At 43.1% G+C, this 25575-nt stretch overlaps 1 protein-coding gene across 3 annotated transcripts; it reads right to left on the bottom strand.

Annotated features, from left to right (window-relative positions):
• Positions 1-10775: 10775 nt before the first annotated feature.
• On the bottom strand, positions 10776-22690 carry LOC139615030 (glutamate receptor ionotropic, NMDA 3B-like). Of its 3 annotated transcripts, XM_071472811.1 has the most exons (4): positions 17540-17906; positions 15523-16809; positions 12044-12149; positions 10776-11946 (listed from the first exon to the last, which is right to left on the bottom strand). In XM_071472811.1, the coding sequence occupies exons 2-4, from the start codon at positions 16003-16005 to the stop codon at positions 11939-11941; spliced, it is 597 nt and encodes a 198-aa protein (XP_071328912.1). In that variant the 5' UTR covers positions 16006-16809; positions 17540-17906; the 3' UTR covers positions 10776-11938. The 3 variants fall into 3 exon arrangements, with proteins under 3 accessions (XP_071328912.1, XP_071328911.1, XP_071328910.1); XM_071472810.1 differs by lacking the exon at positions 17540-17906 and adding an exon at positions 21194-22690 and having other exon boundaries at positions 10776-12149; XM_071472809.1 differs by having other exon boundaries at positions 10776-12149.
• Between the last annotated feature and the right edge of the window lie 2885 nt (positions 22691-25575).

Raw genomic sequence — 25575 nt, 5'->3', positions numbered from 1 at the left:
GGTTAAGGTAACCAATGATCTCCTCATAGCCTCAGACAATGGACTTGTCTCTATACTTGTCCTACTAGATCTTAGTGCTGCATTTGACACCATTGATCATAAGATTTTATTACAGAGACTAGAACATATGGTCGGCATTAAAGGAACCGCACTAAGCTGGTTTAAGTTATATTTGTCAGATAGACTCCAGTTTGTTCATGTTAATAATGACTCCTCTATCATCACAAAAGTCATTCATGGTGTTCCACAAGGTTCTGTGCTAGGACCAATACTCTTCAGTCTATATATGCTTCCTCTAGGAAACATTATTAGGAGGCACCAGATAAATTTCCATTGTTACACAGATGACACCCAGTTGTACTTATCCATGAAGCCAGGTGAGACTAACCAGGCAGCCAAGCTTCAGGTGTGTCTTAAGGACATAAAAACCTGGATGACCAGTAATTTCTTACTCTTAAATTCAGACAAAACTGAAGTTATTGTAATTGGCCCAAAACACCTCAGAGATACACTATGTGATAATATACTGACTCTGGATGACATCACCTTGGCCTCCAGTGCTACAGTCAGAAACCTTGGTGTCATTTTTGACCAGGACTTGTCCTTTACTTCACATATAAAGCAAGTCTCTAGGACAGCCTTCTTCCACCTGCGCAATATTGCAAAAATCAGACCCATTCTGTGTCTAAAGGATGCTGAAAAACGAGGTAACAAATGCATGAACTAAAGACTGGACTACTGTAACTCTTTATTGTCAGGATGTCCCAAATATTCAGTAAAAAGCCAATTGATCCAAAATGCGGCAGCACGAGTACTGACAGGAACTAGGAAACAAGATCACATCTCTCCTGTGTTAGCTTCTCTGCATTGGCTCCCTGTAAAATCCAGGATAGAATTTAAAATCCTCCTCCTCACCTACAAAGCCTTTAATGGTCAGGCACCATCGTACCTTGGAGAGCTTATAGTTTCCTATTTTCCCAATAGGACACTTCACTCTCTAAATGCAGGTCTACTTGTGGTTCCTAGAGCTTGTAAGAGTAGAATGGGGGCAGAGCCTTCAGCTATTAGGCTCCTCTCCTGTGGAACCAGCTCCCAGTGTGGGTTCGGGAGGCAGACACCCTCTCTAACTTTAAGATCAGGCTTAAAACTGTCTTGTTTAGTAAAGCTTATAGTTAGGGCTGGCTCGGGTATGTCCTGACCCATCCCTTAGTTATGCTGCTATAGAGCTAGACTGCTGGGGGATTCCCATGATTCACTGGGCGCTCTCTCTCTATTTCTGTCTCTCTCCCTCTCTCTCTCTCGATGACTTCATGCCATTTGTATTTTTTTTCTCTCCTGTAGTTTGTGCTTCTCCTCTCTCTCCCTCTCTCTGTCCTCATTCTGCAGGTATCTCTGCCTCTGGAGCACCAGGATCCAGATCCACCACTACTCATCATTACTATTAACCACTATTACCTGTCATTATTATTGATAACACCATTACCTACACAGCTGTTCCTGGTCTCTCTCTCTCTCTTCTCTCCTCTCTCCTCCCCCCACCCCCTCCTTTTTAACTTCTCCTAAACCCAACCGGTCGAGGCAGACGGTCGCCCGCCCTCAGCCCGGTTCTGTTGGAGGTTTCTTCCTGTTAAAAGGGAGTTTTTCCTCCCCCCTGTCGCCAAGCGCTTGCTCTTTGTGGGAACTGTCGGGTTTTTCTCTGTAACAAAGTAAGGTCTTGACCTTACCCTGTAAAGTGCCTTGAAATAATGTATATTATGATTTGGCGCTATACAAATAAAATTGAATTGAATTGAATTCCCTATTTTCCCAATAGGACACTTCGCTCTCTAAATGCAGGTCTACTTGTGGTTCCCAGAGTTTGTAAGAGCAGAATGGGGGGCAGAGCCTTCAGCTATCAGGCTCCTCTCCTGTGGAACCAGCTCCCAATGTGGGTTCGGGAGGCAGACACCCTCTCTAACTTTAAGATCAGGCTTAAAACTGTCTTGTTTAGTAAAGCTTATAGTTAGGGCTGGCTCGGGTATGTCCTGACCCATCCCTTAGCTATGCTGCTATAGAGCTAGACTGCTGGGGGATTCCCATGATTCACTGGGCGCTCTCTCTCTATTTCTGTCTCTCTCCCTCTCTCTCTCTCGATGACTTCATGCCATTTGTATTTTTTTTCTCTCCCGTAGTTTGTGCTTCTCCTCTCTCTCCCTCTCTCTGTCCTCATTCTGCAGGTATCTCTGCCTCTGGAGCACCAGGATCCAGATCCACCACTACTCATCATTACTATTAACCACTATTACCTGTCATTATTATTGATAACACCATTACCTACACAGCTGTTCCTGGTCTCTCTCTCTCTCTTCTCTCCTCTCTCCTCCCCCCACCCCCTCCTTTTTATCTTCTCCTAAACCCAACCGGTCGAGGCAGACGGTCGCCCGCCCTAAGCCCGGTTCTGTTGGAGGTTTCTTCCTGTTAAAAGGGAGTTTTTCCTCCCCCCTGTCACCAAGCGCTTGCTCTTTGTGGGAACTGTCGGGTTTTTCTCTGTAACAAAGTAAGGTCTTGACCTTACCCTGTAAAGTGCCTTGAAATAATGTATATTATGATTTGGCGCTATACAAATAAAATTGAATTGAATTGAATTGAATTCCCTATTTTCCCAATAGGACACTTCGCTCTCTAAATGCAGGTCTACTTGTGGTTCCCAGAGTTTGTAAGAGCAGAATGGGGGGCAGAGCCTTCAGCTATCAGGCTCCTCTCCTGTGGAACCAGCTCCCAATGTGGGTTCGGGAGGCAGACACCCTCTCTACCTTTAAGATCAGGCTTAAAACTGTCCTCTTTGATAAAGCTTATAGTTAGGGCTGGCTCGGGTATGTCCTGACCCATCCCTTAGTTATGCTGCTATAGAGCTAGACTGCTGGGGGATTCCCATGATGCACTGGGCTCTCTCTCTCTCTCTCTCTCTACTACTTTATGCCATTTTTTTTCTCTCCCGTAGTTTGTGCTTCTCCTCTCTCTCCCTCTCTCTGTCCTCATTCTGCAGGTATCTCTGCCTCTGGAGCAGCAGGATCCAGATCCACCACTACTCATCATTACTATTAACCACTGTTATCTGTCATCATTATTGATAACACCATTACCTATACAGCTGTTCCTGGTCTCTCTCTCTCTCTCTCTCTTCCCCCCACCCCCCCCTTTTTCTCCTCCTAAACCCAACTGAGGCAGATGGCCGCCCACCCTCAGCCCGGTTCTGTTGGAGGTTTTTTCCTGTTAAAAGGGAGTTGTTCCTCACCCCGGTCGCCAAGCGCTGCTCTTTGTGGGAACTGTTGGGTTTTTCTCAATAACAAAGTAAGGTCTCGACCTGACCCTGTAAAGTGCCTCAAGATAATTATGATTTGGTGCTATACAAATCAAATTGAATTGAATTGAATTGAATGAAGACTCTGTCACTGATCAGACCCATGAATCCTTCAGTTGATGATGGACTGTGTCAGTCACAACTACACACCGTCTTTAATGTTTGAATGACACATTTAGTTGGTCTGCAAACACACACTGAACTGAGTTCACATCAGAAACAGCATCTTGATAAATGCAGCTAAAGATAATTCATGTTTCTTTCTGCATTGTCCCCCCACCCTGAAGGAATGTGCAACTCATTGATTTTAAAGGAAATGCAGTGTTGTTGGACTTTGAGGGTGTGACCACATCATGTGACTCTGTTGGATCAGACGGACTCAGCTGTGCCCGGTGGACACAGGTCACACTACAACCTTCAGATAAAGGAAGTTAATGAGCTGCAGTCAGACTCTTAGCAGGTGAAGATGACACCTGATAGGTCATCAATTCAATTCAATTTCAATTTGATTTGTATAGCGCCAAATCATAATAGGAAGGAAACAGCTGTATAGGTTATGGTGCTATCAATAATAATGATAGCAAAATAAAGCTTATAGTAATGATGAGTAGTGGTGGATCTGGATCCTGCTGCTCCAGAGGCAGAGATACCTGCAGAATGAGGACAGAGAGAGGGAGAGAGAGGAGAAGCACAAACTACAGGAGAGAAAAAAAATACAAAGTTAATGGCATAAAGTAATTGAGAGGGAGAGAGAGAGAGAGAGAGAGAGAGAGAGAGCCCAGTGCATCATGGGAATCCCCCAGCAGTCTAGCTCTATAGCAGCATAACTAAGAAATGGCTCAACACATCTGATCAGGATAACACCTGAAAATGAAGAGCAGGTCTGACCTGTTTGTGCCATCAGAGAAGATCATCGTCTGACCTGTACAGTCACACAGGTGTTCACAGTCCAGAAGACTGATGGACTTGACTCTGTGGTCCAGTCCAAAGAGTCAAACCTGCAGAAAGACTAGCACTGGACCTGATGTGAACTACAGCATTACTTAGTGTGGTTTGAACACTTTCTTACCACAGTTGACCAATCACTGAGGGAGGTGGCGTGTAGTGTATGTTATGAAGAGAGTGTTGACAAGTTGCAGCTTGACTTCTTGTTACCAGAATAAAATGTCTTTGGGTCTAGGGCTGTTTGTAAAACATGTGCAGCAACATTTATTCTCACTCCCGATTCTTTGAGGCTCATTATAGATTTATTATTGTATAAAATCAATTTCTCTCTTCGTCAAATGTTTTGTCCAAAACCCATTTCCTGCTGCTTTGAGGACAAAGCCTGCTAGAAGAACAGCTGCTCTGACTCTGTGTTTGAGGGGGTCACCTCCACAAGGCTGTGTGGTGACCCCCTTATGAGACTGTAGACCTGTAGACCTGTCGACCAACCCAAAACATGAATCCATCACATGAGCAGAGACACAACAGCAGTGGGGCTGATCACTGAGGGCAATGAGTCAGCTGACAGGGAGGAGATTCAGGGTGACCATACCCCACTGTCCATCAACAGACAAAGAGTTTGTGAGGATCTCATGTGCAGAAACACTGAGTCCAACACTGAGTCCCGAGACCAGTGTCCTGCCTCCTCTGCTCCACTGTCCCCACACATGGACCCTGGTTCAGCAGCTGAAAGAAAGACAAAATCATTCGGGCCGGAAGAGACTGGGTGCTGACTCTCATCCTCATCTGACTCCACCTCAGGGAGACACTACAGAGGCATCAACCAAGCCAACCCCACTGGTCCAGAGTCCTCAGCTTCTTAGGGAGACTCTCAGGCTCCAAGAAGACCGGATTCTCTGAAATGCTGCTTCCTCCGCCGTCTCTCCCTGATGACACTGACAGAGAGTCCAGATGTTCTCCAGGTGATATCCAGGTGTTCTGCAGATGTCCTTCAGGTGTTCTCCAGTTGTTCTCCAGATGTCCTCCAGGTGTTCTCCAGATGTTCTCCAGCAGTTGTAACTTCAACATTAACTGAAATCTGTGGTGACCAGTGTTTCCATCACCGTTGATGTTTGATGACATCACAGATGATCCACAGTGTGTCTGTCAGAGCTCAACTTGTGTGTTTTTCTTTTGAACCATCTGATATCAGAGTTTTGTGTTTGAGTCGTTTCCTGTGACACTGAAGAAACACTCGTTTATCTTCATCTGTCCATCAGAGAGAGGAGGTGACAGACGTCAGGATCATCCTCCTCTGATCAAACACTTCCTCCACTTCATCCTGCAGCTTAAAGTCACAGTGGATTTATTTCACACTGGAAACATAACAACAACAAACAGTCACTATAACACTGCAGGACACAAAATACACAACAACTACACAACTCACACTTCATCTCTGGGGAAAATACAGCAATACAACTGTGATGTAACAGCAACACAATAAAGACACTAACAGACTTATCTGCTGCTGTGACACTGTGACTGCACATCGTCTCAAAGGACACACAACGTCACTGTCCTGGTCCAGGTCTCCATGTTTATGATGATGGAGACTGACTTTATCATCATAGTCATCATCATCATCATCATAAGGTCGGATGTACTCAGCCTCCTAATGAATCATGGGAGTGTTTTAGGTGGAAGATATAATAAACCAGAGAGAGCTCCATCTCCCAGTCCCTTTAAAAGACAGATGAGTCTGCACCTTGTTGTTATAACAGAGTTTCACATAGAGTCAGATTCTGAGAGTCCAGTCCAGACACCCACACACACACAGGTAAATGGAGGTAATGAAGCTCTACCTGCACAGGTCTCAGTGTTAAACATCTTCTCGGTTATATTATGAGACGTATAAATAAATTTTCAGTTCATTATTAAACTGGGGTGATGAAATTTAGGTGATAAATATGAGGATTAACCAGGTGATAAGAAAGAAGCTTCATTCATGTCCAATAGACATCACAACACATGAATACGTTACACAACACACATTGAATCATAGAGAATAATGTTTCACCTACTGATCCACACAGCTCACTCTGCTTGTGTGTAACGGAGTGTTTGTATGATGTGCACCAGTGTCGTCTCATATCACTCAGACCAGGTTTTGTTGGTCATCACTTTCCACTGACTCAAGATAACAAAGCACCAACACTGATCTGACCTTATTTTAAGAACAGCACACACACACAGGTATAAACAACATGGGCAACGGTGTCAATCTGTAACTAACACAGACACTTGCGTTGCTGGTGTAAGATGGAGTCATTGTAGAGTCACTGAGGAGGTGAACTGAAGCTTAATCAGTTCAACACAAGTGACTGTTCAGTAGAAACTGTTGTGTGTTGTCATCCTCCCTGCTGCTAAAACACTGAGAACCTGCTGCATTCCCTGAAGTCAGGAAATCACATTTATATTTGTAGTTGATTAACTATGTGTTTATTAGGAGTCCAGGTCATTTCTGTGTCAGTGAAGTTAATCTGATCAGGTACGTTCACGTGTCTGTTTTCATACAACCTGTTGTGGTTGTGTGAGTGAAGACACAGGAACACAACACCTGTGCTTCATCACTGTCACGATGACAAAAAGGTAAAAGGATGACATATCTGAAGCCTGCTGGTTCTGGTCCTGGTCCTTGTTGTGCAGCAGACATTTATAGCAGCTCAGTCGTGGTGGTCATACCACTGCAGTTCCCGCCCAGAAGAAGAACTTTTGTCAATTGGGATAAAACCTGAAGTGAAGCAGTCGTGATCAGTTCCTCAGGTCTGAACAGTCACAACGTTTGAAGAGAATCACTGAGTCAAAGTGTTCAAATACACAACACAAATGAACCAGCAAAAGTGTGTGTGTTTGTGTGTGTGTGTGTCCAGCTCGTCTGGGACCCATCTGATATGTTATCAGCAGTCTGTTTATCAGCCTGAAGAGACTGAAGTGTCAGCAGCTAATTATCAGCTCGTTAAGTCTCCTAATGAGGGGGTCTTAATGAGATTCCACTCTCAGTCTGACAGCTCACACGTGAACATGTTTCTGTGTCACTGATGAAAGGTTAAAGGTCACAGACCTCAAAACTTCACAACAACTACAACTCCCAGAGTGCAATACTTTTAGAAATGGTCACTGAGCCTTTGTCAGTTTGATGAAAAGAGAGTTCACAATGATGAAAATCACGTCATCTTCACTGGACCACATGACCGGTCTCGGACTCCTCAGTTGACGTCTAATCAGTCCCTGCTGAGTATTTTTAATCAGGTGTTTGTGTTTTAAATCTCAGAGATGAAATGAAACCAGTCAGACCTGCTGAGGTCAAATAAAAACAGACGAGTGAGGCATGATGGGAAACTAATCTGCTGTTACTCGTCTTCAGAGGGATTAACAGATTCAGTTATTCCAGCATCAGGCTGAATTTAACAGCTCAACATCAACAATCGCTCACAACCACATCAACACAGCCTGAAACTCCTGAGCCACCTGATCAGATCATCAGCTGATCTCGCTGTGATGTCATCACCTGTCATACCAGATGAACTGACTCAGACTGTGTTTGGTTTGTAGATGTGAGCAGCTCATCAGAGTCTCAGAGCTCAAACCTCTGAAACCTACAGCAGCTTTGTCGCTAATCAATAAATCTGATCTGGGATCAATTGTCTATCTGTTACCCTAAATATCTTTGTGTGTTGTCATGGCGACAGGCAGACATCAGTCAGCTGAGGATGTTGAAATTTTACATAAAGTCACAGTGACAGTTTGATCATCTGAAAACATCTCTCCATCAGCTGGTTATTTATTACTGATCTGATGTTTTTGTGGATCAGATCCTGACACATCACATCACAGTTCACTTGTTCCTAATAAGCCACAACAGATGAAATCCTTTTCATTGGCATCATGTCTTCAGGTTCACACTAAACTTCATTCACATTTCTGATGTTTTAATATCAGCACAGCTGGTTGTGTAACTACAGACGACCAGAACACACATTATGTAACCAGAAAACCTAACCTCATTCATATTTTTAGATGATTTAGCAGGAGGTGTGTCAGTAACAGACGATGAGGAACAGAAACTGAGCTGGAAAAAGAAAACCTGTTGTTGACTCTGTTGACCAACTGTGACCTGATCAGAGGAATCTGCTGTGTAGACATCAAACAGCAGCAAGTCTCTGAGCCTCTGAGTCTCTGAGTCTCTGAGCAGATGTTGGAGCTCCTTCAGAGAATCTCTGAAATCAACAACAACAAACAGCAGCAGTACAAGAGTCAATGCAAATACTGAAACAGCACGATCAGCTGGTTTGTTGCTTCAGGACAGAGAGAAACCATGAGTCAGTCTGCAAACTACAAACATTGGTTACTCACAGGGGGCAACAACAAACCAGATAAAAACAAACAGGAGTGAAATGTTGAAATAACACCAACAAACAAGAAGAGAAAGTTGAGCCATTGAAATAATAATGAAATAAAAATAACCAAGACGCCACGATAAATGATCTTCAGACATCAGATGTTTTTATACATTTCTTTAAGTAGAGAAAATTAATTTTAGTGAAATGAGGGGGTTTAGTGAAATGACACTTATGTATATAGTATTTTATTATGACAATGAGATTGTGGTGAAATGGCAAAAATGGGGGGTCGCTTTAAATGTTGCTGCCACAAGGAATTGTGGGACAGCATTTTCTCCTTGCCTTTCATAAAGGAAGGTCCAGTGTTTCCTCTGTTAAAGGAGATAAGATAGGAAGCATTGAAGCTCCTTTCCTCAGCTCATAGCTGCTCAGATACTTCAGCTCAGTTCACTTAGTTTGAACCTTCAGAAGAAAATTTTACAATTTTAATTTTATCCACTATAAAAACTGTGATGGTAGTGAGTCAGAGACAGGCGTGTCTTAAGAACATAAAAACCTAGATGACCAGTAATTTTTGGGGGGCAGAGCCTTCAGCTATCAGGCTCCTCTCCTGTGGAACCAGCTCCCAGTGTGGGATTGGGAGGCAGACCCCCTCTCTACCTTTAAGATCAGGCTTCAAACTGTCCTCTTTGATAAAGCTTATAGTTAGGGCTGGCTTGGGTATGTCCTGACCCATCCCTTAGTTATGCTGCTATAGAGCTGGATTGCTGGGGGATTCCCATGATGCACTGGGCTCTCTCTCTCTCTCTCTCTCTCAATTACTTCATGCCATTAACTTTGTATTTTTTTTCTCTCCTGTAGTTTGTGCTTCTCCTCTCTCTCCCTCTCTCTGTCCTCATTCTGCAGGTCTCTCTGCCTCTGGAGCAGCAGGATCCAGATCCACCACTACTCATCTTTACTATTAACCACTGTTATCTGTCATCGTCATTGATAACACCATTACCTGTACAGCTGTTCCTGGTCTCTCTCTCTCTCTCTTTTCTCCTCTCTCCTCCCCCCATCCCCCCTTTTTCTCCTCCTAAACCCAACCGGTCGAGGCAGACGGCCGCCCACCCTCAGCCCGGTTCTGTTGGAGGTTTCTTCCTGTTAAAAGGGAGTTTTTCCTCCCCCCTGTCGCCAAGCGCTGCTCTTTGTGGGAACTGTTGGGTTTTTCTCTGTAACAAAGTGAGGTCTCGACCTGACCCTGTAAAGTGCCTTGAGATAATGTAGATTATGATTTGGCGCTATACAAATAAAATTGAATTGAATTGAATTGAAGAGTTTCTCCTCCATCATGTAAGAAATCATCATTAATGTGTGCACAGTTTATACAGACTCCTCTGAGCTGCTAGGGTTAGGGTTAGGGTCTCTGTAATAATGTGAGCTGACAGAGGAGCTGCTGGCTGCTCCCATTCTCTTTAATTATTAACAACTAGTTTGTCCTGTTGTAATGTGCTCTCATTACTCTGAACCCTGAACCAGCAAACACATCGCCACGCATTAAAACCAGTCAGAGACACACAACCCCCACAGAGAGACTGACTGGAACGCGTTAATTTCTAGTCTGTACTGTTTGCGCTTGGGCTTGTATTTCTGGGCTGGTATTAATGACCTGTCTGCTTCCACCTCTGCCTCCACCTGTCTGCCTCCACCCTTCTGTCTCCAACTCTCTGCTCCCACCTTTCTGTCTCCACCTGTCTGCTTCCACCCCTCTGCCTCCACCCCTCTGCTTCACATTAAAACTCTACACACCCCCAAACCCCCCAGAGTTTAATCTGCTACAGCCTGAAGCTTCTGTCGCTCTGAAACTAGGCCATGGGGAGAAAAGACCTCCCTCCTCCCTCCCCCCTCCCCCCTCCCCTGAAGGTGATGCCGACAGCAGTCTAAGGATTCACTGTGACTCTGCTGCTTCATCCTGTGACACAGTGATAATCCTCCTCTGATCGCTGACTGTTTGTCATCCAACTTTAACCTGAACACACAAACACACAGGTCATCAATCGTCCTCATGTCTCAGGTGCTGTTGTGTCTGTACATGTAAACATGACATTGTGTGAGATAAACAATCACTTATTGATTTGTTTTATTCTGTTGCCTGAAAGTGGAGGAATTTAACCTCAAACATCAGACATGAAGTTTTCTTTATTCATTACAAAAGCTACGTTCACGTGTGAATTTATCACATCAAACAGCTTCACGTTCATGAGTGACACACAGTGAAACAGGTGATGAATGACAGGTGAAATAAATGTCATGTGACAAATGACACGTGATAAATAACATGAGATAAATGACACATGACAAATGACACATGTGATAAATGATACACAAGATAAATTACGTGATAAATGACACATACAGTTGACAGGTGATGAATGACGTGATAAATGACACACGATAAATGACAAACGTGATAAATGACGAGATAAATGACGCAGTAAACGATACATGTGATAAATGACATGAGATAAACGACGTGGTAAACGATACACGTGATAAATGACACACGTGACAAATTATGTGATAAACAACATTTTATAAATGACACAAAAGATGAATGACACACGTTGACAGGTGATGAATGACGTGATGAATGACACGAGATAAATGACACACGTGATAAATGACATATGTGACTAATGACATGATAAATGACAATGACATAAATGACACATGTGACCAATGACATGATAAATGACAATGAGATAAATGACACGTGATCAATGACACACATGATAAATGATATGTGATATATGACATGTTAAATGACACAAGATAAATTATGTGATATATGACAGGTGACAAATGACATGAGTTAAACAACACATGATAAACGACACATGATAGATGACATGATAAACGACATATGATAAAGGACATGATAAATGTCATATGATAAATGACACACAAGATAAATTACGTGATAAATGACACGTGATAATGGACACGTGATAAATGACACGATAAACAACATGTGATAAATGACACACATAAAAAATGATACATGTGATAAATGACACGTGATAAATGACACATGATAAATGGCATGTAATAAATAAACACTAAAACCATGTTGGACCATCACAGGTCTGACAACAGAACTGAGTTTCTTTGCTGATCTTTGTTTTAGAGCTTCATGGGTTTCACATCATCATCACCATCATCATCATCATGCCACTCCAGTTTCATGTTTTCCTCTAAAACATGTGCAGGGTCACTGAAGACCTGAGGTTTACAGGACTGTTTGAAACCAGACGTGACAATGAAACTGATGAAGGTCCAGTCATTGAAAGATCTGAATGTTCAGATGCAGTGAGTAATTGAAACAAATACTTACAGGCTGGTGAGGGCCAACACCACAGAGTAATGTCCACACAGGAAAACACATCCACAAAAACACAGGCAGGAGTCCAGAGTCCAGATGGCAGGCAACAGTGGATCAGCTGAGGAGAAGCTCAGATATTTAATCAGCTGCAGCTTTCAGGTCGAATATTAATTAACTGATTGGATCTATTGTTTACAGTTTGCTTAAGTGTCTTTTTTGTTTGAGAAAAAGATTTAGTCAGATTAACTTTGTCAGGCCATCACTGTTAGACATTTTCTGTCTTTGATGCAAAGTAGATTTTTCCGATTTACTAAATAATTTGTTCTTGGCTCATGAATGAATAAGTATTTTTGGATCCCTCCTGATTAATGAGAGGATGATGATCAGGTGTCATAGATGGAGCAGGGAGGGGTTTACCTGAGTGACCTGGTAGGAAATGTGTGTAAAACAAGACATTGGTCCAGCCCTTGACCTGATGTTAGACTGAAGATGAGACATGAAGACAGCAGTATGTGTTTCCACTGACTGAGCCTATTAGATGTTAACATGATGATCAATAAATTGATTGATTTTGTTGGTTAGACAGTTTCACTTTTTAACAACAAGAACAGAAAAAGAGACAAAGTCCAAACTGTTTCTGTTTGTGAAGCAGACACATTAAACCCTGAGTTCCGTCTCCCAGGTTAGGGTCAGGGTTAGACCTGATCACTGCCCTGTCACCGAAACTGGCAGACAGAAACCTTGTTGCAGTTTGACAGTCACATCTGACAGAACAATAATAATGAGTCAACAGTCTCCTCGGTCCTGTCAAACAGCATGAGACTGACCAGTAGATGAGAGGACAGTCCAGTCCAGTCCAAACAATACAGATCCTCTGACATTTATCACAGATCCACTAAACTAATACATGATCAGAAAATCAATCAATCATCAGCTCAGTAGTCAGTGGTGGAAAAAGCACCAGAGCAGTAATGCTACTGTGTAAAAATACTCTACAATACTACAGTAAAAGAAAAGAAGTACTATCAGATGTAACGCACTCAGCTGGTCAAGTAAGTGACTGAACTAATTCAACATTTGTGATCATCAGAGTAACAGATGAAGAGAAGTTTCTCTGTAAAATATAAAGTATCTCAGTGACTGTCCACCTGTGAAAGGGTGATGTATGAACACGAGTCATCTGAGGCTGATGGTTCACGTCTGACAAAAATCATGTTTCCTTCATCATTCAATGCTTGTAGAGGATTTTTAAAACATTTGAAATCCTGCATCACTGTGTCATTGTATTATCAATACCTGACAATAAAATCAATCATACTGGTGGTCACATCTGCCACACGGGACCTGAAACAGTACAATCGATCAGGTGAATGTGAATCTGACAAAGCCTCTAATTGGCATTTGGGCTCAGCCTGAAAGACCCTGTGACAGCTGATCGGTCACCAGGGGGCGTCATTTATCAGGGACTAACCTGTCCTTGTTCGATGTGAATACTCACACTGATCTATGCACAGATTCCTGAAGCTGTGTGCACGTACTTTTGTTGTATAAATCTCAGTCGTTGTGAAACATGCATGAGGCTCATGTCACCTCCACAGACGGACAGGGATGAAGAAGAGGACATGTTTGACTGTCAGTATGAACAAAGAGGGGCCTCCAGACCCGTCACACTTCTGAGGACCCAGCTGAGAGCCTGGATCTTCAGACTCTGCAGAGTCATGGTCCTGGTCCTGCTGACACCTGACTGAATCTGAAGGAATAATATTCTGTGTTGTTGAACCATGAAGGACAAGATTAAAGCAAGGAAACCCCTGAAATCCTGCTGCAGATTTAACTGGATTGTTTTCAGCGTGAAATGAAACACCCTGCAAAGATAATCTCATCAATACACACTCAGGCTTTTACTCTGAAAGCCCCCAGCAGGAAGTGCTCACACTTTCTGGGTCATAGAGGTACAAAGGGAAAAAATTAAATATGATAAAATAAAAAGATGCTGATCACCTGGTTTGATTTTAGAGTCTGACTGAAACTGAGACTAACTGGAGGAGGAGGAGGGAACAGGGGAGACCAGGCCTGTTTCCAGGTGTTGCAGTTATTGGATGTTTGAACAGTGGAAAACAGTCTGATGGTGTTTGAACCTGTTCACACTGTGAATCATTGTAAATGATCTGCTGCTTCAAAACTGTGATGAACTGAAAAACTGAGTCAGATTCACTGAAGGAAACAAGTTTAACAAACTTCGATGTTAACTAATCCAACACTGTAAGGTGGTGTAGGACACACCAGGTTTCCTTCATTCTTCAAACTACTGGAGAGTTTTAACTCTCTAGCAATGCATGCCGGGAAGTCTGTCAATCAGTCTAAGTCTAGATTTGTTTCTTTAAAAACTTAATTTAATGAGTTCAGTGATTTTCAGCAGTTCATTCATTCAACTTTTCATTTAAAGTCACAACCTTGTGTTTCTTATTTTAAATGAACAAGAAGAGATGATTCCTGTCTGAAGTTTTACAGTGTGCATATTTACTTTTTGTTCTGTCTGAAACTAGTCCACTACAGACCTGGACCAGACAAAAGTGTAACATCAGAAAAACATTGGCCCAACAGCTCTGACGTCAACAGACATTACATTTTGGTTGGAAATGAAAATCAGGTTGATGTCAAAACCAGATGTTCTAACTTGAACTTAAAACCAACAAAACATCAATGTAGAACCAACGCTGACAGCAGCAGAGTTCAGTCTGAGGACAAACATCAGTTCAACCATGTGGCAGCTACAGGTGAAAACCTCAGAGCTCAGCGCAGCCAAACTGATCTGGAGTCAGACAGTGAATATCTAATTTCATTTGTGTGGTTTTTACTGTTATGTCTCCTTCTACACTGTGATGTTGCTGTGTAGTCCACATGAGCTTCAGGATCAGGATCAGACTCAATGGGACCTCGTTCAGGTCTCAGATGTTCAGATCCTCTGCAGCCTCAGCCCTCCTCCCCCAAACTGAGCTTTTACAAACCACAAACAACCTGACAGAGTGGGAAACCTGAGAAACACTAAAAAACTCATATCTCCCAAAATGAACTCTGTTATTTCAGCTGCTGGGACATTTTACAAACAGATTGAGATATGAGGTTTTCATCTCACTGTGACCTCATTGTTGAGTCTTTCTTTGAGTCCAGAGTCCAGATCCTCCACCAGATCCAGACTCCAGAGACCGGAACAAAGAAACATACAGAGGTAAAACAGAAAAATGAACTTAAGCAGAGAGAGGTTACTGAGCTTCAACCCAAAACCCAGAACCAAAACCAGAACCAGAACCAGAAACAGAAACAGAAACAGAAACAGAACCGTAACCAGCATGTGTTTAACCCGCTGCCATGACACAAACCTCTAGTCACCAAACAGGTCAAGGTCAAACCACAAACCTCACACAGACCGGGACAGACCAGGGTCAACCGGACCGCACGTGCAGTTTTAGAGGTAAATATCAGACTTGTACCTGCACGCGGAGCGGCTCCCCGTGGTCGGTCACGCTGAGGAACGGGATCTCGAGGAACGAGGCCATGAAGTCCACCTGTAGCAGCTCCTCGCGGCTCTGCGGGAAGGCGAGCACGGCGGACACTCCCTGCACCACCACGCCCTGACACACGCACCGGAACAGGGACTCCGGGTCCGCGGCTGCCGGCTGCTGGGACACCAGCTCCAGGCTCAGGTTGTATGGCAAGAAGTTATCCTGGTCCCGGTCCGGGTACGGATCCCGGTCCCGTTTCATCGCGGCAGCGGCGCGGTTCAGCGCCGCCTGGACCTGGACGCGAGCCGCCGGCTGCGCTGGTAGGAGCGCACCAACGCGCACCGTGTGTCCGATCTGCGCCAGGACGTGGCACGGCTGCGGGTGGAGGAGGCAAAGTGGCACCAGGAGGAGCTGCAGGAGGAGGAAGGTTCGGAGAGTCCGGGACCGGGAGGAGGAGGTGGTGAAAGACATCCTGCCGCGCTCTCAGCATCGCTCTGCCGCTCCTCCGTTTACTCCTTGTGCCCCGCCGAAACACCGAGAAGCTGCTGCCGCTGAGAGGAGAGAAGACTGCTGCTCCTCCTGCTGCTGCTGAGGGGAGACTGAGGGGGGAGGAGTGAGGAGTGGTCTCCCAGAAGCAGGAGGTACAGAGGAGGTGGAAAAAAGAGACGAAAAAGTGAGGGTGGGAGAGCAGGGTGAAAGGAAAGGAGGTGCTAAAAAGGAGATTAAGGGGTGAGCAGGTCTAGAGAAAAATGGAGGGATATGAAAACAAGGAGATGCAAGGAGAAGAGATGAGGAGAGAAGGAGGTGAAGGAGGGGAGGACAAAAAACAAGAAAGGAGAAGATACAAAAGGAGGAAGACACAGTGACAGGAGGCACATTACAGAGAAGAAGAAGGAGACGAGGAAGTGTACAAGAGGAGGTGGTGGTGTGTGGAACATTGAATGGAGGAGAGGAGATGGAGGTCAAAGTGGTGGTAGGGATGTGCAGGAGACAGAAAGGAGAGGGTGGAGGTGTCATCCTAACAGGAGGAGGTGCAGAAGAGAGGAGAACAAGGAGGTGTGGGAGAAGAAAGAAGGTCAAACTGGAGAGGAGGTCTTAGAGGAGGAGGAAGGAAGACAAAGCAAGGGAAGGGGGACAGGAGAAGGGAGGAGGGGAGAAGAAGAAAATCAAGGAGGTGCAGGAAGGAGGAGGAAGTGAGGAGGAGCTGAGGACAAAGTGAAGAAGAGTTGGATGAGGCAATTACAAGGAGAAAAGTAGGAGGTGGAGGACAAGATTCTAAAAGTGAAAGAGGGAGAAGAGAGGAGACATGAAAGAAAAAAGGGGGATCAGGAGGTGAAGACAGAGACAGAGGAGGTGATGAAGAGGAGGTGTTATTTCAGTGGAAGTGGAAGGGAGGGGGAGTGCAACAGAAGAGGAGGTGCAAAGGAGGTATTATAGGAGATGGAGAGGAGGAGGTACAAAAGGAGGACATTAAAGTAAAAAGATGGAGAGGAGGAGTAATGAGAGGAGCAGCCACAGGAGGAGGTGTCATCCCAAAATGATAAGGTTCAACAGAGGAGATCAGGAGAGGAGGAGGTGGAGGGAGAAGAAAGAGAAGGAGGAGAGGAGCAGGAGGAGGTGGAGGAGAAAATGAGGTGTTAGATTCAAAATGTTTCAGATTTTATTCTGTTTATTTACTTTTATTGATTAAGTATTTATTGATTGATTGATTTTTTTTGGGGGGGGGTTCCCTCTGCCTTTCAGAGTAAAAGCAGGTCATTCTATTTATTAGTGTTAGTGATGTAATTATCACCACAGCTGATGAAGTCACACCAATAATTAATAATAAACAATCAATGACTCAATAATTCTGATCATTAAAGAACATATTGATTATATATAATAATCACACAGTGTTACAGGGATGGTCACATGACTGTTCAAAAGTCTGTAGTTTATGTGTCATGTGTCAAGGACAATGAGGTCACTAGTGAAACTGTGATTAAAACACGATGAAGCTGCTCACAAGAAGATTACAGCAGCAGAGGTTTCTGGGGAGAATCCAGCTCCATTTTACTCCATGAGGTTTTGATTCGTCATCCTAGGAACATCACAGCTGAGAGCTGGGACACTCTTATATAAGACACACACACACACACACACACACACACACACACACACACACAAACTCCTTGAGAGAAAGTGAAACAAGAAAAAAATCAACATTAATTGGAAAAATAAAATGATCCAAACTGTTTGATCCTCAGATGTGAAAAGAGAAGAACAAACTGAACTGATATCAGCTCTCTCTCTCTGTCTCTCTCTCTCACGCTCGCTCACACACACACACACACACACACACACACACAAATAGTGAGTTCCTGAACTCATTACAACTGTAACATCAGAGTTAGTTTGTTCATCAGTCTGTAGAAAATATCCTCAGCTCAAGTGTTGATTTTCATGAAGTTTACTGAGAATCTCATGAACTTTGACCTAGACCTAGCATAGCATCAGCTACTGTAAATAAAGACGCAAAATAACCTGCTGGTTATATTAACACGGGTTGCCAGAAATTTACATACAGACGTTGCTTTCGCCAGCAAGAAAATGAACAACAGTGTTTAAACTGCAGAGCTGACAACGGTTAACTGTGTGTGTCACTTCCACTACAATCTGACTCACACAGGAAGTGAATAAGTAAATTAGAAATGTCCTTGTACATGAACTACCAATTTAAAAACACATCAAACTACATTTGCAGGGGCAGATCTTCTAAGATCCCACATTAACTAAGAAGAATCCATCTTTGGAAACAGAAGCAGGATTGCTTCTGTAAAAGGACAACACAAAGGCTTTTATTTCCTCCTTTGACAACTTCCACACTAATCCATCTTTTCCTGATACGGTCTCTGTGATGATAAATAAAAAAAACAGTGTCCCCCTTTTGAAGGTTTGGTCTTTTCCCTTTCCTGTGGTGGTGAAGCTGTGTGCAGGAGCATGCAAGTGAGGCCAAATTTCATTGCTTTGATAACAAACTACAGGTTGTTGTCAGATTACATCAGCCATAGAGACTAAGCACCTATGGCTGTATCACTGTCAGGCCCCTCCCCCTAACTGTAACCACCAATCACAGAGTGCACCTCTGACTGATCCAATCTAACACTTAGCATAGTGTCATTGTTGTGTTTCATGTTGTGTATCATAAAACTTTTCATCTCCATCCCTCTCTGTGTAAAAAGCAACAAGTGATGATCTGAGTGATCCTCAAAATGCAGTCCTGGTAGCTGTAGCAGTGAGAACCTTTTTATTTTGAGGAATCTTTTACTCCTGTCTTTTGTTAGGGAGGCAGGTAAGATTTCCTGTATTTTAATTTCATTTTTCTTTTAGGTAAGTCAGCGTACAAATACAGATTGGTTTGTTTGTTGTTTTGGCACTTGACATCCTTGGGACTGGGGAAAAGGGGAAGTCACTTTTTATGCTAGGCTGGACATAACAGTGTATATGTTCATGCCTCCTCCTGTTCCAAAAGCTGTCAACAGGGCTTGAACTTGTTTCCACTCCTCTTTAAAGAGGTTTGCTTTCTCAAAGTTTCCTGGTGGGGAAGGAGGTTTTGAGGATCATGAGGATTGGTGGGGTGAGGATGAAAGGTGATGCTGGTTCCCATGATACTGGGATAAGAGATCCTGTGCTCATTACTGACATTACCTCCACCAACAGTATTATCAGAACCTCATGTGTCAGCAGCTTGCAGTCCAGAATACGGTGGCTGATGCCAATCATACATTCCCACATGCCACCCATGTGAAACGTGGGTGGATTAAACACCCAGGTTCAGCCCTGTGTGCTCATGTTCTTCTCCACATCATTGAAGCTGGAATTTGTCCATCTCCAGGCCTCAGGTGGTGCCAACAAAGTTCACACCATAGGGCCCCTGACTGCAAAGAATCTTTTTAAGGCATTGATGAAGCTACTCATTGCATGAGAACACCTTCTTTTAGGGATGGGGTGTCCTCCTCTTGTGCAGCATGAAACAACATCCCACAGCCCAAAGAAGTCGGCTCCTACATAGGTGAAGGGATGTGTTACCTGCAGTCGTTCAACTGCTTGGTCTGCCATCTGTTGATGTTCTGTCTTTCCCTGCAGTTTCCTACAAGTTACAAAATTAAAATGCATATTGTTGATACAGCGTTTTGCTCCATGCGGCCAAATTCCAGCAACTTCATCATCTGCCAGATGATACCACCCAGGAATGATGATGGGGTGAGTTTCATCCATGCTCATATTTGACTGACCTATACGATCAACTACTCTCAAGTCTGTCACAGTCTACAGCAGGCTGCAACTTCCAGAGGCTGCTGGAGGATGTGATGTTGGATCCAGAGGTTATAACCCTAACCCTCTTCTGAATAGCAGTCATTCCGGACACTCTTCATAATGCACACTTTGGCTCTCATCAGATCTTCCTCTGTAGGACAACAATGTGCCACCCCTGACACTTGGACTGAGTGGGGGAAGCAGTGATCTGATGGATCAGGTATGCCACTGCTGTGACAAGAGTGCTGAACTTGAAGCATTCAAAGCAAAAGCTTAATTTCTAGAAACATGCACAAGACCTGTCACCATCTGAGGACAAACCTCAGAGTCAGAGGCAGGGTCAGTGATAGGCTCAGGTTGCTTCAAGGATGCATTCTGCAGAAAGGCTGGTCCTGTAAGTCATGTCGTTCTGCTTAGAAGAGCTGGTGGCCTGGATCTTGATCCAATATCAGCTTAATTCAGGTCTGAATGGATGTACCTCCAGCCACACATAGTTCCAGTCTTGGGATGTTGAGGCCAGACTGGAGGGTCAACTTCATCTTTCCAAAGATGAAACCAACTTCAGTTTGTTCTTCATAGCCTGTCACCTTAATGTTGAGTCTACAGCTGCAATCGTTTTCACTGACACATCTGCAAAGACAAAGAGTTATTTTCTTTGAGTGCCTGTAGTGGAAAGGATGTGTAGGTGCATGATATCTGGAGCTCCTGTAAATCTTGGACCAACTCCCTCCATCTGGTCCACTCCATTGCTATGTCTTCAGAGAATGGTGAGTCCCAATCCAGTCCAATTGCATGGTGAACTCTCATGGTGAAGTATTAGCGTTCAGAGACAGGTGTGAGGAAACCTATGAGGTTGTAGAAACTATTTATCAAGTAAAAGGCTTCTGGTCATTTGCAATCTCAACTGCGAAGGTGTCCCTTCTGTTCAGTTTAAACAGACAGTGAACCTTTAGTTTAGTGGACTTTACTAACTAAACTTAACTTTACCCTTCACTGGTGATACAAGTGTGTGAGATCCAAACTAAATAATCTGTTTTATAAAACAACTCAACAGCCTTCAGAAATCATATCATAGCTGCTGCAAACCATATGAGGACTGACTGGTCCTTTCCTTTCAATCAGTTACCATGGTTATCCTCTAGTCTATTGATTCCAGAGGAAACAGAGGAAAAACACAAACTATAACAGCAGTTTGTAATGTCATTAAATGTATCTCCACACTTACCAGTTGCAACATCAAAGTGATGAACACATTAATTAATGAATTATTATCCAATAACATCGTGTTTCTGCTTATTCTGCATAAAATGTACTTCAAGTGGTTCAGAGGGAGCTGATCCTGAAGGTGGAGCTCTGGATTCACCTGTGGATCACTGCTTGAGTCCTCATCTGTGGTCCTGGTCTCTGGGTAGTGATTGAAAGAATGAGATAGTGAACTGACGCCAACAGAAGCATGGAGACATCTAATTGGTCGCCAGGCACAGAGACAGGAGACAGGTTCAGGCAGCGAGATACCTGCACACACTGAGAATATCCTCTCACTTCACTAAACACACGAACACTGAAACAGGAGGCTCAGTTACTGAGAACTGCTGAGCACAATATGAAGCAGGCCAGCCTTTGTCGGACTCTGGCTCCTGTCTACTATCCAGGTCAGAAAGTCTGGCTGTCGGCCAAAGACTTCCCTCTGTGAGTGGAGCTGGCTCTCTGGTCTGTGGGCCCCTTTCCAATCTCCAAGGTGGTCATCTCGTCTGCAGTTCACTTGAAACTCCCCAGACCCAGGAGGATTCATCCCATGTTTCACATCTCCTGTGGCAAGTTGATTAAGGAAAATGTCTTGGTTCCCTGCTCTAGACCCCCCTGGGTCATTGATGGGGCTCCAGCCTTTATTATGAAACGCCTTCTAGCAATGTGTTGGCACGGTCCTGGATGGTAGTAGATGGTTGATTGGGAGGGGTATGGACCAGAGGAGAGGTCTTGGGTTCCTTCTAAAGACATTTTGGATCACTCCCTCATCACTGACTTCCACCATCTTCATCCTGATCAGCCTGGGCCATCCCTAGAAGAGGGGGTACAGTCATGTGTCATCCTACATGTTAAGGTCATGTTTATGTTTTTTGTTGATTGTTTGTCACTTCCTGTTTTATTTTGGTATGTCTAACCTTTCCCTCTCCTTTAGGATACACTTTATGCCCTTGTGTGTTTCCTGCACCTGTGATTGTCAATCCTGTCCCTAATGTGTTGCACCTGGGTCGAATTGCATTCACCCTCCAAGTGTATTTAGTCTGCGGGCTCCTTGTCTTCTGTGCCAGTTCGTCTTTGTCTGTGTACAAGCGTTTGCCTCAGTGATTTTTGACCTAGCTTTCCTTAACTGTGAATTTGCCTTTTCCTCTGGATTTGTTTGCAGTGCCAACTGATTCCCATGTACTGACCCTGCTGTTGGTATTAAATACCTTGTTTTTTACGTATGCCTGTGAGTCTGCAACCTTGAGCCCATACTCTGTGGTTCTGATACTTTTAAGTGTACAAAATTATGGGAACCTGAAATTAAGCTGTTATTTTGGATTTTTTTCCATTCTCTTTATACATACAGGAAACACATTTAAAAGTAATTCATATGTTAATATTTGTGTTCATTTTTCCAAATCTGGTAAACCTGATAAATAGAATAGTGAAATCTCATTAATCAGTATGTGAAAATATTTCAGTCTACCATAAATCAAAACCCACACTTTATCTTCAGATCTAAGTACTGGTGTATTTTCCTTCAGCTGTTAATAAAGTATACCGTATTTTCCGCACTATAGGGCGCACTGGATTATAAAGCGCACTGTCAATGAATGGTCTATTTTCTAACTTTTTTCATATATAAAGCGCACCGGACTATAAGGCGCATTAAGCGAAACAAAACAGTCAGATAAGTCAAACTTTATTAAACGCGTTCACAATAACTCTCAACATTGTTCAAACATTAATGAGCGTATTCACAATAACTCCCAACCTTGTTCAGTTGTAACACGTAAAAAAAACACAGTCTGATACCGCTAAATCAAACATTAGCGTATTCACAATAACTCCTCATAGGTCCTTATACACACACACCTTAATATTATGGTGAAGCACAGTATGTATTACTCCGCGACGCTCCTGACTACGATAGCCGTAATGCTGCAAGCGGTGCGGCTTTGTAGTTTACCAAAGTCGTACTAAAACATTTTGACAGAGCGCCGTGAGCGCCGTGTACCACACAAAATCACTTCAATGTCAGTCAGCACAACCAGAATTAATCCATATATAAGGCGCTCCGGATTATAAGGCGCACTGTTGTTTTTTGAGAAAATTAAAGGCTTTTAAGTGCGCTTTATAGTCCGGAAAATACGGTAAGTTAAGTCATGTGTGTCCACCTACAGGGCTTTGACTTTAATCCAATTCTAATGTGTTTTTATTGATGTCTTTGATTATTCTCATTATTCAGTTTCACATTTGTGCTGTTTGTGTTGAATGATTGAAACATACAGTTGTGTTCAAAATAATAGCAGTCCCACATCACTAGCAAGATAAATCACTGTTTTTGTTAGAATTTCAACTTCTACACTGCAAGTAAGTTTCTAGAAGGTTCAGTAAAGGTACAGAAAACCAACAGACCCAACAGGCATGATGTGCATGCTGCTGATTCTGTGAAACTGAATCATTTACTGAAAGGGGTGTGTTCAAAAAAGTAGCAGTGCCGAGTTCAATTAGTGAGGTCATTGATTATGTGAAAAAAATAGGTGTTATTATTTAAGGATCAAGGCAACTGATGCTGCATATGCTGGCTGTGCATTTGTCCTTGAAAAACAGAGTAAAATGGGTCGTTCAAGACACTGTTCAGAAGTGCGTTCTTTGATTAAGAAATTAATAAAAGAGGGGAAAACCTATAAAGAAGTGCAGAAAATGATATGCTGTTCAGCTAAAATGATATCAAACGCTTTAAAATGGCAGCCAAAACCAGAAAGGTGAGGAAGAAAAAGAAAAACGACTATTCGAATGGATTGGAGAATAACCAAAATGGCAAAGGCTCAGCCAATGATCAGCTCCAGGAGGATCAAAGAAGATCTAAGATTGCCTGTGAGTACTGTAACAATCAGACGATGTCTATGTGAAGCCAAGCAACCAGCAAGAAGCCCCCGCAAAGTCCCATTGTTAAAAAAAAATACACGTGCTGAAGCGGATACAATTTGCCAAAGAACACATGGACTGGCCTAAAAATAAATGCTGTAATATTTTGTGGACTGATGAGAGTAAGATTGTTCTTTTTGGGTCTAAGGGCCACAGACAGTTTGTCAGACGTCCTGCAAACACTGAATTCAAGCCACAGTACACAGTGAAGATGGTGAAGCATGGTGGTGCAAGCAACATGATATGGGGATATTTCTCATACTATGGTGATGGTCCTATTTATCGCATACCAGGGATCATGGATCAGTCTGAGTACATCAGAATACTGGAAGAAGTCATGTTGCCGTATGCTGAAGAGGAAATGCCCTTGAAATGGGTGTTTCAACAAGACAATGACCCCAAACACACCAGCAAGCGAGCAAAATCATGGTTCCAGACAAAACAGAATTCAAGTAATGGAGTGGCCAGCACAATCCCCGGACTTTAATCCCATACAAAACTTGTGGGCTGACGTAAAAAATGCTGTTCATGAGGCAAAACCAAGAAATGCAGAGGAATAGGATAGTACCATTTTCCTGGGCTGCAATACCTGTTGACCGGTGCCAGAAGTTGGTCGACTCCATGTACCACAGATGTGAAGCAGTTATCAGAAACCGTGGTTATGCAACTAAATATTAGTTTATGATTCTCAGGAAAGTTGAATCTTCAAGCATTTATTAGTTTATACAGTACATTTTTGAGTTTGTAAAGAAAGATGTTAACACTGCTATTTTTTTGAACATTATATTTCTTGACTAAAATATTATCAAATTCAATTACTTTTTCCAATTTTCTTGCTTTGAAATAGAATGTGCAGTGTCCCCAATGCATTTGTGTTCATTAAAATACAATTTATTTGAAGAATTTTGAGGTTTACTCACCTTTTTAAACACACTGCTATTATTATGAACATAACTGTAGCTGCAGTGTGTGATGATCTAGATTATGAAGGTGATGCTTTCACTTCATAAACTGAAGCCAGATAAATAAAGTTTAAACTGAAATAAAAACAAAATCACACAGATCATCTTATATTCTCCATGATCAATAACTGAGACTGTAGCGATAAATGGTGCAGAGATAAAGTGTCATGACAACATGAGTCCAACAATTGCTAGAAGAAGCAGAACCAAGTTTCTTAAACATGAATCTGGATCAGTTTTGATCCAGGTAATTAGTCAATAACTAAATGAATATTGATCTGAGGAGAACATAAACAGATCCTGTAAGAGGCTGAGTGCTGGTGGCACTTTACTAAAACCTAAACCAGGACTCTGAGGTCCTACAGGATCCGTCAACCTCCTGACGACGTGGACCCCCTAATCTGACTCCAAGAACCCAGTAATCTGATCACAACCAAGTAATCTTATTACAACAATCAATATTTCAGGGTAGTTTGGACAGTTTGGCCTCAGTTAAATGGTAATTGAGGTTAAGTGTATTAAACACAGTAATCTATTTACAACACCTAGGTAATCTGATTACAGGCGTAACAGGAAAGAGCAGGCTGTACCTGCTATGGAGACTCAGGTCTTTTGGGGTGCAGGG

Source organism: Trachinotus anak, unplaced genomic scaffold, assembly GCF_046630095.1.
Source record: "Trachinotus anak isolate AG129_WGS33_773 ecotype Australia unplaced genomic scaffold, CSIRO_AGI_Tana_v1 ptg000040l, whole genome shotgun sequence".
In the NCBI taxonomy this organism is placed as follows: Eukaryota; Metazoa; Chordata; class Actinopteri; order Carangiformes; family Carangidae; genus Trachinotus; species Trachinotus anak.
Note: the sequence above shows the minus strand (reverse complement) of the source record. Positions and strands in the feature narration are given on the sequence as shown.